The sequence below is a fragment of the Ischnura elegans genome, chromosome 3 (assembly GCF_921293095.1).
Source record: "Ischnura elegans chromosome 3, ioIscEleg1.1, whole genome shotgun sequence".
Taxonomy (NCBI): domain Eukaryota; kingdom Metazoa; phylum Arthropoda; class Insecta; order Odonata; family Coenagrionidae; genus Ischnura; species Ischnura elegans.
Genome location: NC_060248.1, coordinates 9,931,086 through 9,944,043, shown reverse-complemented (window position 1 = coordinate 9,944,043; position 12,958 = coordinate 9,931,086). Strand labels below are relative to the sequence as shown.

Below are 12,958 nucleotides of genomic sequence, written 5' to 3'. Positions count from 1 at the left end.
TGAGTAAAGAAATTTAGTGATGCAATAAAACATCGCCTTTCGTCTGCATTTATGCTTACGTTTATCGGATATATGTTTATCTGTCGCCGCACCACTCCTGTTCCTGTATATCTGTTCGCAACAGGTATATTGGCTATTATTTGCTCCACCTCCGGTAAAGCGACAATTCGCTATAGCGAGTGTTTATTAGTGCACCGTAGGGTGTCGTTATATCGAGGTTTCACTGTAAATTAGTACATATCTCTCACTATATTCTAGATAGTTCATCGTGTATTGGAGAGAATTAGTAAAGGCATATGGAATAGTTTACGTGTAGCAATTGATTGCGCAGCTCGTTCACATTGATTGCTATGAGACAAAAATGCCTAGGACAGGAAATGGAACCATTATCCTCAGGCATTGCAGACCGCTGAACAGACACATTTGGGATGCACAAATAATTTTGCTTTTCAGAATTGCTGAGCAGTCCCTTGAAGCTCCTGATGGCACAAACTTTAAGTCTTCCGATGTGAAAGTGGCGGTCTATTTTGAAGCATTGTCACTTGGACGTATCCATGTCTTGTTACCTGAGCAAAATGCTTCCCAAGCAATAAGAATTGATTTACAAACCAGTATTTGGCAACATTGATGACAATCAACTCTGCTGTTGAATTAAGATGAGGCTGCCATAATGGTCAATTATGATTGAGTGAGAGAGAGTGAGGGGGTTGGAGTGGCTAATTGGTAGACGTCCGTTAATTTCATGAGACGTGAAATAACACGAAATAATGCAAAATCGGTAAATAAAAACGAAATTTTGCGTTTTTTGCGATTTTATGTGGATTAGCGAAAAAATCACATCTAATGAGTCATAATCCATTAAAACCTAAGCCTTCATATTTTAACGCTGCCGACGTTCATTTGCTCTATCTCATTACGGTTCCAAGGTCAATTGGCTCGTTTAGTCCCGTGCAATATTGCGTACTGTAGTGATTTCTCCGCCAGACCTTGCCGTTAAGTTTATCACAGCCTCTGTCTTCGATTCCAATGTATCAATCCTGAAGTATTTAGAATGAGGCGCCTTCTCACCTGAAGAATTAGATATTATGAATTAAAAATGTGCGGAAAGAAATTTAACGCGGCCGCGCAAGAGCGGCAATACAAGCTCACGCGCGCGATACGTGTCAATGCCGAACAGTAATTCTGGTGACTCATCGCGACGCATTAGACAGCGTTATTGGATAACCTGTAGCAGGAAAACCTTGAGTGTTGGTCTAATGTAACAATTTCGTTGACTAAAACACGGCGGCTGGCTGGGACCGGGCCGCCGTTCACGGCATGGCCCACAGCGTGGCAGAGAGTCGTCTCGTCTGAAAGCGGCCTGAATTTCACGCGTCTTGACGTGAACGGCGGCCGGCGATAAGTCGTTTCGTCAGAAAGTGGCCTCAATGTAGCACTGCCTGTATTTCACGCCGTAGACGGCCCACCGCAGGACCGGATTGAAATGGGCGCCGTGGTGACCACGGCTGCCGTCAACGGCGCTGTACCGACAACTGCGCGATTCGATTCGTTTAAAGACATCCATAGATACGTATGGTTATTTGAAAGCATGAAGTGCTAGCAGAGTTGAAGGAAGGGAAGGAAGGGAAGGAAGGAAGAGAAACGATAGGAGGAGGGGGGGTTCTCCTTATTAGTGGACAGACCGTCGGATATTTGGCTCTCCACTGAGCTACAATACAAAAAAAAATAATTTCGACATTGGCCAAATCTAATATCTAATTCTTCAGGTGAGAAAGCGTCTCATTCTAGATGTTTAAGGATCCATAAATGGGAAATAATGTTTCAAGTTTCTTATAATCCTATTATGTTTTGTTATGTGCACTTCTTTCCCTGCCTTTCCTGACTGATTGGCAACAGCTGTAATCAAAACTAAGCGATTTTGTTGTATCTAGCTGCTGTTCTACCTTCCCTCAACACCTGGGTGAGGGGTATCGAAAGGGAACCCACGACATGAAACATTTCGGCAAATTTGCAAGTTATACAGTATTATAGTTATACTGTAGCTACAATTAGACTACATACTTGAACCAATATAAGTTGAACCATTTCTTTCATTTAGTTTTATCAGATATTTTGTACAATCGAAATTGTGTTAAAAGTTATGTAAAATGCTTAATAAAAGCACAAGTATTCATGAAACAAGAATCATAAAATAATAAAACGCCTATAAATTTGGGAATATTGTAGCATTATAATAACACTGCCAAGATTTTCTATAACACCGAAATAAAATGGTTTTAAAACGAATTTTAGCAAAAAATAAAACCACTTTCACGGACCTCTACTCATTGGATAATAAATGTCCAAACCCCTTGCCACCTGTTTGCCACACAAGGGGAACACGTTTCCCCTATCCCTAATGAGAGTATCACCTTCTCAATCAGGCTCACTAATGAATGCTGATTTTTCTCCCCAGGGTTCACTACTATCTGGAAAAAAAGACAATCTGAACGGCAGACACACGTCACAACATCCTTCCTTTCCCCACACCTATCTCTGGGTCAGAGGCCCATCTCTCACAATGCACCCATGGCAACTTGGCCATGCCTACCTACTTGACCTGGCCAGCTAGTTGCAGCAATCCCACAACACATGCCAGCTTAAGGAGCTTCTAAACTTCATATTTTATATCATTCTTAGTTACACTTAGGAGGAGATGGCAACTCGTGCATTTCCTCATACATACCTACATATTTTACAAGAGTCTGGCTGAATGGGAAATATTTTTTTGTAGTAAATTATCTTCCCCTTCCAAATCGTAATAATAATTGCAATTTTGGGCCTGAGTGAATGACCTCACGATAAGGTTATCATTTTACACATCTAGTAAATGAATTATTTTTAAGGATGCATTGGGCACAAGTAAAAAATTAAATTCCTTTAGCTTCATCGCTGGTGTATTCCATAGTCTTCCTTCAATTACCCTCCATTACACTCCACTTTTCCTCCTTCCACCTCTCCATCCCCTCTCTTCTAGCAATTCCTCTGAGAATAACATCCATGTGGCCAAAATATATACATACTGACCTCACATTTACCCCAGACACATAGCCAGGGGAGGGGCTTCGAGAGCTTCAGTAACCTCTGAATTTTTTTCTCTTTGGGGTGACTGCTCGCAATACATCCCCTTAGGAGATGCCCACCCATAGGGCACTTTAACTTCTGATTCCCTCTCGACTACTGAAAGTTCCCGACTGATATTAGGGTCTCAGATCTCAAATTGGCTAAAAATGGGCTTGCACAAAAAAATGCTCTTAAAGCTTAATTTTTTATTTTGAAAAATCATAGAGATTTCAGAAACAAATGGCTATGGAGACCAATCCATAATAACTGCAGCCATTTTGCTAAAGACCATGGCGATTTTGAATTTCAGCACTACGCAAACGAGAATAAAGCTTAGCTTGGTTTTTCCCATGCGCAGGAGTGGACAACAAATTAGACAACTAGACTAGACCCAATCCCACCCTAAAGCAAATTTCTGGCTACAAGCCTGTTCCTTGCGGATCATCCAGTGTCTGTAACTGCTAGCGATCCTTTCCTCCCATGACCCTTCCTTCCATCTTGGGATCTCTCTCCTATCAATTAAAATAGGCCATTAACACATCCCCGTCCACAATTATTCCTGGCAAAATATAAGGGTCCCTCACCTTCATCTTCTGGTGAAAATTAAATAAAGCTAAGTTAGAAACAGACAAAATTGAACCACAAAACATGAGAGGGCATCTGAGAATAGCTCAGTGCTGACAGCACAATCAGTTTAAGAGTTTAAAAGCCACAAAAGTCTGATTCTATTTTCTAATGACTCATCACAAAATGTACTGATACATACCAACTCATAGGCATCTAATACTATAACGTTAGATGAGAAGAACAAGAGCGATTTATTTGTTGACCATGCATATACGAAAATGTAGGAGTTATGGTGGTTATTTAATTTCACATGCTTATCAAGACATTTGATCAAGTTCATGCATGAAATCGCATTTTTATGCATCACCTGATCAGGAGTTTAATCACTAGATTTCAAATTAAGGTCTAATATACACTGTCTTATTACCTCAGACACGGAATTAAGGAAACAAACTATTTCATACCTTTACTATTTCTCTTTGCTACAACTAAAATTTGACAATTAAATATATGTACTTAGGAGATGCAAATTTCATACGTCTGACTATGCCACCTCTGGCAAATCAAAAGTAACCAATTACAATGAATTAATTAGTGGGCACTGACTATCCGCAATGTATTGCACAACTAAATTCAAGCAAGAAATTGTTTTGCTCAATATATCAAAAATAAAGAACAATTTTCTTTTTCCAACTCATCCATCATAAATGAGATGATTTCTCTAAAACAACGTCAATTTTACTCAGACATGGCGGCACTAGCCAACGTTAGCAATCTCACTATGGCTCAATACACATAATTGATAAGTTCTCTTGATTTTTAACAATAGTAGATGCACTGATTACAAATTTCATTGTCATTTCCCAAAATATAATGGTAGAAGTTTCATCCATTTTCCCAAGAGCTTAGACACACTTTTCCAACTTAGGCTTTTGAACCCCATCTTACTCCTGCCATGGCTCTAAAAATTTTAATAAAGAGTGTCAGAGAAATTCAGCATCTAAAAAGATGATGAACTATCTTTCAAGTAAGTTCTAGAACTACCCTTTTGTATGCACTTCATGAATAAAAACAGGTTACTCTCTCCATGATTCACGTATGATAATGTGTCAAAGAGCCCCATATGAAAAAATTGTAAAAACCTGTATAAAATTTGCATACATTCTTATACAATTGTCATGACAATGTATAATAATGTATACAAATTTCATACACGTTTATACAATTTTTTTAGCTCATTGCCTTCAAGGCAAGTATGCCCAGAGGATATGTTGAGGGATAAAAATTCACCAATTGTCCATGGAGACCTGGATGAAGATCCAAGTTTTATTCTGAATTTATGCAGTTACCCTGACCGAAGTACCTCAAGTTCAGTGGAAATAAGGCATTGATAGAGAACTGCCATGAGTTAAAGTGTAAAATTAAACATAATCACTTTGCTTGGTTAAATACACACTCACAAAATGATGAAAAAATATTAATTTTACTCAAGACCCATATTTCTATTGTTAGTAGAAAAGTAGAGCCATCAAAATATCATTGGGTAAAAGCCATAACTTAGAAAATTATAAATAAGTAATTTTATTTTATTCGTAGCAGCCTAAACATATAAATGCATGCAGGCAAAATAATACTGTATGCAGTAAAATATTTTGTTAAAGAATTTGATCTTACATCTGTCCCATATGCAATTCATGAATTCATTGTACTAAGCAGTATTTAGGGCTTCAATTTTTGATGAAAACAATACACCCTACGTTTTAGTTTCACAAAAAAGGCATCTAGAATTATTTCAGAAATTCCTCCAGTGCCCACAGGAGAACTTCAAGTAGCAATATGACACATGCAGGAATCTCACGTAGGTATTTAAGCCCAAGTTGTGGCTCCGTTGGGGCTCACTTGATCAGTCTTCCGAAATGAGAACTTATTACTAGGGATGGTCGGATCGGGTACCTCGGATCCAAATATCCGTGGATATTGCCCCTCATCGCATATATCGGATCCAAAGTCATGGAAGACGTCGGATCTGGATATGAAATTTTAAATAATAGCTTCAGTGGAATCCCCATAAGGCTGGAAAGAGTTCTGATTCTCTCTTCGAATGTGCCATCGCATGCAATTCTTGTCCTACTCATGAACCAATTTGTTTGAAAGCTCTCGCAGAGGTTATGTAGGAGAATTTCAGCTGTGGAAAATAAAAAAGGCAAAATAAGACTGGCACATAAGTGTGACTCTTCCCAAGAAATTGAACAATCATCGGAAGAATCTCAGCGCCAGGAATTTGAAAATGCATTAGGATCCAAAAATATCCGATCCGAAAGACCCCGCAACGAAAATCAAGGATCCGATCCGTATACGGATCCGAAAAAAATCCTGGATCCGTCCATCCCTACTTATTACCAACAGTAATTTGTTTTTACAATGCAGTTTAACACTATCTATTTATAAAATTTTAGAGAATAAGAGGGGGATGTTCATAGTACTACATGGGATGGAAAGAAAACCTGTAAGTTTTCACACAAAACACTGGGAGATGATTAATGATGATGATGATGAAATGTAAGTGGCAAACTGGTCAGTACAGCACAAGTCAGTTGGTCATATGACCCATATGATTGAGTGACCCAGGATCCAGCTTTATACTTCGTAGGCAAAATGCTTTGCAATAAGTCCCCCTGTGCTGCCTGATATCCCGGTGCAAAGGCAGTGATACCTTAAACCTTACAGAGAGCATTTGTTGCAAGTTCTTTGTAACGTGTGTGGTGATTATGCAGAGTTTGCATGCTTTTCAATTTTCCAAATTCACTGATTTTTCCTGGTCTTTCAATTACAATTTCAGAAATGTTACTGACTTTTAATAGGTATATTTTTACCACTTCACACCAAGTACCCCAAATCAGAAAATAAGAAGGAAGTCTCTGTGGCTATTATAATTTTGAGATGGGTTAGAGTGTAGAGCTTCAAACAGAAGTATAGCCAAAAGACTTCACTGGTTCTTGAATTCAGCAAGTGAGTCAGCCCCAATCACCAGTCAATTTTTGAGAGGTCAAAATATTTTGCTTCTACCTACCTATCCACTAATTACACCTGGGACATCAGCACAAGAGTCAAAACAAACAGCTGTCCCTCAACCTAATGCAGGCTACGTGGCTCTCACTTCTTGTCATTCAGTTGACAGCAGACAAGAACACTATTACATACATAGCAGATGACACGGGCTCTGGAGGCAACAAGACAATGCTCACCCAAACTCCTAACTCCTCAGAGTGGAACCACAAGTTATCAATCACATTAACTATGACAAATGGTTTGGGCAAGAATTTCTGCATTATAGGGACAATAAAAATTTTTTCAGACTGCTTTATCTTTTAACTGGCTTTTTCAGTTTTTTACTGACATTTCCCTTGCTTTTTAGAGGAGTATGAACCCTGTAAAGAATAATGATGCCCACACTACATTGGGCATTTCCACCACCAATTACCTCTTAAGGTTTATTTACCCCTCTTTATGCTTCATCCAATCCGGACTTAATGCAATAAAATATGATGTTAGTTTTTTCCCTCCAAATACAGCCATAACTTTCTATCACTATGATGCTTGAATGCCTAAGGTCACTTTCAAACGCACCAATTTTGTCTATGCACTTTCCACAGGAAATAACAATGGACCTATAGTGGTTCCTTTAGATGCATCAAATCTCACCGCCTCGGATAGCAACTAAGGAGAGCAACAGCTATCATCGCGGAATCTATTTCCATTCAGCACAGCATGGTGTGGCATGAGCGTGTGGCGTTTTAAAGGTTTGGACTTAAAGCCAAGGCAAAATGGCAACAGACTAATATGTACATATGAGAGTTGTACCAAAAGTAAGGTTCCCAATGAGCTACAATGTAGAGCGAAGGTGCTAGATTAAATCCCACAACATTGTCATGCACAGTGGTTCCCCTACTCTCGAGTCCGCCAGTTTGCGATTCACTGTGTCGCTCATTATTGGCTTAGCAACCGTCAACGATGAAAGTGATGATCTGACGATCCCCGTTCCTGCCAAGTGTGAGGATTGAGCAGTAATCCAATTTCTCCACACAAGGAAGATACCTCCCTTGGAGATGCATCAGCAACTGACTGAATTTTATGGTGAGGAGTGCATATCCGTTCAGCACGTCTGCAAATGGTGCAGGGCTTTTGCTAAGGGCCGCACGGAAGTTCACCATGAAGGACGAAGAGGAAGACCGCTGGTTTTGGATGGGATTGTCCAGGAGATCAACAGTGAGCTGCTCAAAGATCGGAGGGTCACTATCCGTGAATTTGTTAAATGCATTCCTGAAGCTTCCAACAGCACAATTGAAAGAACTTTAACAAAAACTTTGGGCTATCGCAAGATGTGTGCTTGCTAGGTCCCCCGGATGCTGACTGATGGACACAAGGAGAAATGCCTTGACCGTGTTAGCAAATTTCTTCAACAATGTGAGGGGGGAGGCAACAAGAAGTTTCTGAAGTCTATCGTCACAAAAGATGAAACGTGGGTGTTCCATTACACTCCCGAAACAAAACACTCAGGGTGGCAACACTTCAAGAGCGACGATGAAGTCCGAGCAGAGTTCACACGCTTCCTTAACAGGTTGGCGGGAGACTTTTTCAACTTAGGGATACAAAAGCTGGAGCACCGTCTTCTAAAGTGAGTTGAAAAAAATTGGGACTACGTTGAAAAATAGGCAAAACCGTAAGCTTTTCAATGATGCGAAAATTGATAACAATTAACAAATTTTTCTTTTTGTAAAAAAGTATGAGAACCCTTCTTTTGGTACAACCCTCGTACGTAGTTTGAAAGTGGCCTAACACCCATTATAAAGATTGATAAAACATTCATTATTTTACATAATTATTTTCACATAGAGTGATTGGATTCGATAAAAGTTGCCAAAATTAGTATCTTAATAACACAGCTGCATGCATGCATGTGAAAAAAGTAAGTCCCATGCAGTTTCTTCTTCTATTCTTTTCATTAGCATTTTCATTCTCATTGTGATAATTACACAGCTGAAATATAGGTATTCATAGTTTCCTTTGATACTTGAAAAAAAAAATGGTTTACAATGCAAAAATCTATCCTCATATTTCTTATGGTATTTTCTTTTCGGGGAACTCTTCAGCTGCCAAAAGAGCTTTTTCAGCTCAAAAGCAAGCAGTCAAAGTTATGTATCACGTAACTATTTGCACTCCAGGTAAAACTTTCTTTTTTAAACATAGAATTCTTAGACTTCCTTCTTTATATATCCTCACCTGTGCATACTTCGTTAAAGCAAACCTTTATCAGTATCCTTCCAATTCTACATACCATGATCACCTCACCCGTTCGAGAAATAACATCCACTCCAATCAGTACTCCACCTCTTTCTGCCTTAACGGTTCCAACCACTTTGCATCTATCATACAATAAGATGCCTCAAAACATAGCATCTCGCTTTATTGTTTAATAATAAATTGAAACTTCTTTTATCTGAAAAATGCTATTATATTGTTGCATAACACATATTTGGAGGACACTCTTTTTTAATCGAATTTGTTTTAGGTAATCTAGAATACCTCTGTGTTTCCATGTCCCTGCTATTGGTTGCTCCATGTGCTATCTTTTCTACACTCTGTTCATCTTATGTGTAGCCTAATTTAACATTATTTTGATAAATTGCAAACTTGATTACGCTCAATTGTCATGCATGTATGTGATTATATTTTACCGTATCTTTGACTTTAGCCATATGTATTTACTTTGTATGTACTGCCAATGGTTAAATAAATTTTTTATTATTATTAAGGCCTATGAGCTTAGAATAAATTCCCTCTTACATGAATTAAAATGCACAATTTTTGACGAGTGATCATTACATTTGCATTCTTTTCTTCCCTTTTTAAAATAGAATTTCAGCCAATGCAATGGGAGTAAGTTATTTTTTTAAAATAAATTCCAGAGAATTGATTATTTTAATATCTTTAGCAAACATATGTTTACCATATTTGCAAAACAAACCAAATTGAAGCCATAGAAAATTAATGGCGAACAACAGTTTAAAAGCCTTATCTCCACTTAAACAATCATTTTAAATAGCTAGTAAAAGTGGATATAAAAAGTATCTGTTATTGATGAATTTCTAGAAATTGGACCCATTCTACAATGAATACCAACACCACCACTGCCTGTGGGTTGCATATCATACAAGAGTAAAGAAGACGACCAAGTAACAAAGTATAATGATCAAACGAAGACCAGTCCTATTAGACGTTCATGATAGGTTAGGATATTTCTCTGAGAAATTTCTGCCTACAAATTAGGTGCTTGGAATGTGGTAATCTATCATAAGTACTCATCAGTCAATCCCAGGGGTGCCACAACTCACCAAATCATAGAGACTAACTTCTTGTAGAAATTGAATAAGCTAGCTAAGTGGAGGGTGGGAATAGTCTGCAGATAAATTTTCAACTGAATCATTGAAAACTGCCACAGTGCTGCATAAATAAAACTCAGTGACTCTGCCCCAAGTAAGGGGGTGGGGGTTTTCTCAAAATCATGCTCAGGGGGGCCCCCTGCCCCTTCCTTCCCCCAGTTGGTCCAGGCACACAGGGAAGAGTAAAGACCTCACGTGAGGCCACATAACGGTGCTCCTGAGTGACATGGTGCCTGCACCAACACTACAGCAAGGCCCAGATGACTTGATGGTGACAATAATAACAATACCACTCCTAAGCCCCGCTGACTGACACAGCATGATAAGATGTTAAAAAACTATTCGCAGCAGTAAATTGCTGGGACTGTATTTCAACCAGCATTTCCTTCGACTCATGCGTATTTACTCATGAGGCCACTAATAACAACCTAACTAAACAAACGTGTTGAAAGAGTATTTGTTTAAACAAAACTCATAATTTCAACAATTATTTCTGTGAAAGAGTACCTTATAAATTATAAGGTATAATATTCACGGACCTCTACGTTATAATGCTTATGGAAGCCGATTCTGTTCCATGGCCTTTTTACACAATAGAGGTTTCCTAAACATCATACATTGATCTGTGATTATAAACATGGTTCAGAGTTGGTAATACAAGAGGTTCATACGGTGAAACTATTCACAGTGAGTTTGTGAGTGCCATGCCAAGTCTTTATGGAAAATAGATGAATACTAATAGAAATAATTTGTCAGGCAATGTGAATGGAGAGGGTCAGAAAAAGAAATCTTCCAATGCCTCTGTTTTCTTCATCAAACAGAGTTTTAACCATGAAAAACTCAGCAGTGGGAAAGCATATCAGAAAGGGAGTCAGTAGAGATGAATGAGAAGAACAGATGAAAAAAAGCTTGCATGAAGTGATAGTACTTACACATTTAATGAAAAAAGATGCAAGAGCCAAAGCCGTGAGTCAAACATGAGGACAAAGAATTGTGAAAATCACCTCACACCACTCAACAACACAACTATTACAACGAGGTATTTCCTCACATGAATTTATAATTTCATAATTAATAATTTAAGAATACTTAGATGACTAATTTGTACATAATGCAACAGAAGACAGCCACAAAATCACATGAATGACAGGTGGCTTGATTTTCCCCATTTCATTCCTTTATCTTCCATCTTAAATCAACTTGGATTCCACAATGATTTAGTGTATGTACTCATTGCCGCCATAGTCTGAGCACGTTGCCACTCAAAGGGGCGACATTGAATACCATTAACTGGACGGAAGGCACAAAAGGGTCTTGAATGGGTGGGAGGCTCTCTCTCCCTCTCTTTATTCCTTCCCTCACTCCCGCTCACCCCCAAAACACAATGGAAAGAGATCTGACAGTCAGCAGGACTGTCATCGCTTTCACACGTCAAGCGATTAGGAGTTTGTTGTTGCATTAAGCACAGGAACAGCACAAACAAAGAAACTCGTGGCTCACCAATGGATGGGATGTTTCCATGCGCCCCAGGGTAGATCTCCTTGTCACTCAGGTTCTCGTCTGTCTCAATCACCACCTGGCCGTGTGCATCCACCCTCATGCCCCCCCGCCCCATCATGCCACCGCGCGCCCCGTGCGGACGCATGTGTGGGGGCACGGCCGAGCCGGGTGGGGGTGGACCATACTGTCGCTGCGGCCCTCCATACTGCATCTGCTGCCCCTGTTGTTGCTGCTGCTGCTGCTGCATCTGCTGTTGCTGTTGTTGCATCTGCTGTTGCTGTTGCTGCATCATGGCTCGCTCCTCCTTCATCATGCGCCGCTCCGCCTTCATCTGCTCGCTCGTCTCCTTGAGCAGCGGGAGAGGGGGAGAGACTCATCAACACGATTCCACCCGTTCACCAACACCCCACAGTCCCACCCGCTTAGCCAGGTGAAAAATCAAATGCCAATTCCTTCAACATTTCACGTGCCAGGAGTTAAAAAATAGCATGTGTACCAGTAACTGGTGGAAAAATGTACCACGGGGGAAAAAAGTATGCCGACAAAGTTTGAGTCGCCGCAATAAATCTGCAACAAAATAAGTTCATTCTTTTTTCTAATGAATCACAATTTTTTCACCTTGCAACCCCTAATTGTTTCAACCTACCTTGATACCCCTCGCAACAGGTGTTGGTCACACAAAAATATTTTTGAACAAAACTTATAGGCATTCTTTTCACAAGTTTTAATGGAATTTTGTTTTTATTCCTGATTGAGCTCTAGCTTTCTGAATCCAAAAATTTCAGTTTTTTCCACCCCTTGAAAGAGAGATAATGGTGTTATAAAAATTTTACCAGAGAAAACATGTTTGCAATAAGCAAATAAATTTTATAATTTTCCTAAAAATGGCATTATTAAATTTAGACCTAAGAGAGGTAATGGATTTTTTAAATATCATAAAAAACCACCTCAATGATAAACTTGGGTGAGATTTAGGGCCGTATTAATGGTCGTTCCTCCGAGAGTCCCATAGGGGATCCCTTCCCAAGGGACTCCTAGGGGAATCTTCAACATCAGTATTAATAAACGTCCCCTGGTTAGGGGGACCCCCAGCCAACAGACGTGGCAACTGTGAAACGTAGCAGCATATGATTTGTTCATCGTTAGTCACTCGTTTATATGCTAATAATTTGAGATGGCGGTGCTAAATGGTTCGTTTTCAATGGCAGAGAAGAAAATCTTGTGTGATTTGGTAGAAAAGTCTAAATATACCCTATAAAACAAGAAAATGGACAGCATACAACGCGAGGTGAAGAAGAAGGCATGGCTAGCTGTATGTATTGAGTACAACCGCCACTGCAATGTTGTTA

General features: G+C 39.4%; 1 protein-coding gene across 4 annotated transcripts in view; it reads right to left on the bottom strand.

Annotated features, from left to right (window-relative positions):
- LOC124155432 overlaps window positions 1-12,958 on the bottom strand; it is a 342,127-nt gene that overhangs the window by 25,737 nt on the left and 303,432 nt on the right. For all 4 annotated transcript variants that reach the window (XM_046529237.1, XM_046529238.1, XM_046529240.1 and 1 more), the window contains one exon: window positions 11,610-11,955. In XM_046529237.1, coding sequence (XP_046385193.1) covers window positions 11,610-11,955 — 346 coding nt within the window. The remainder of the gene's footprint in view (window positions 1-11,609; window positions 11,956-12,958) is intronic.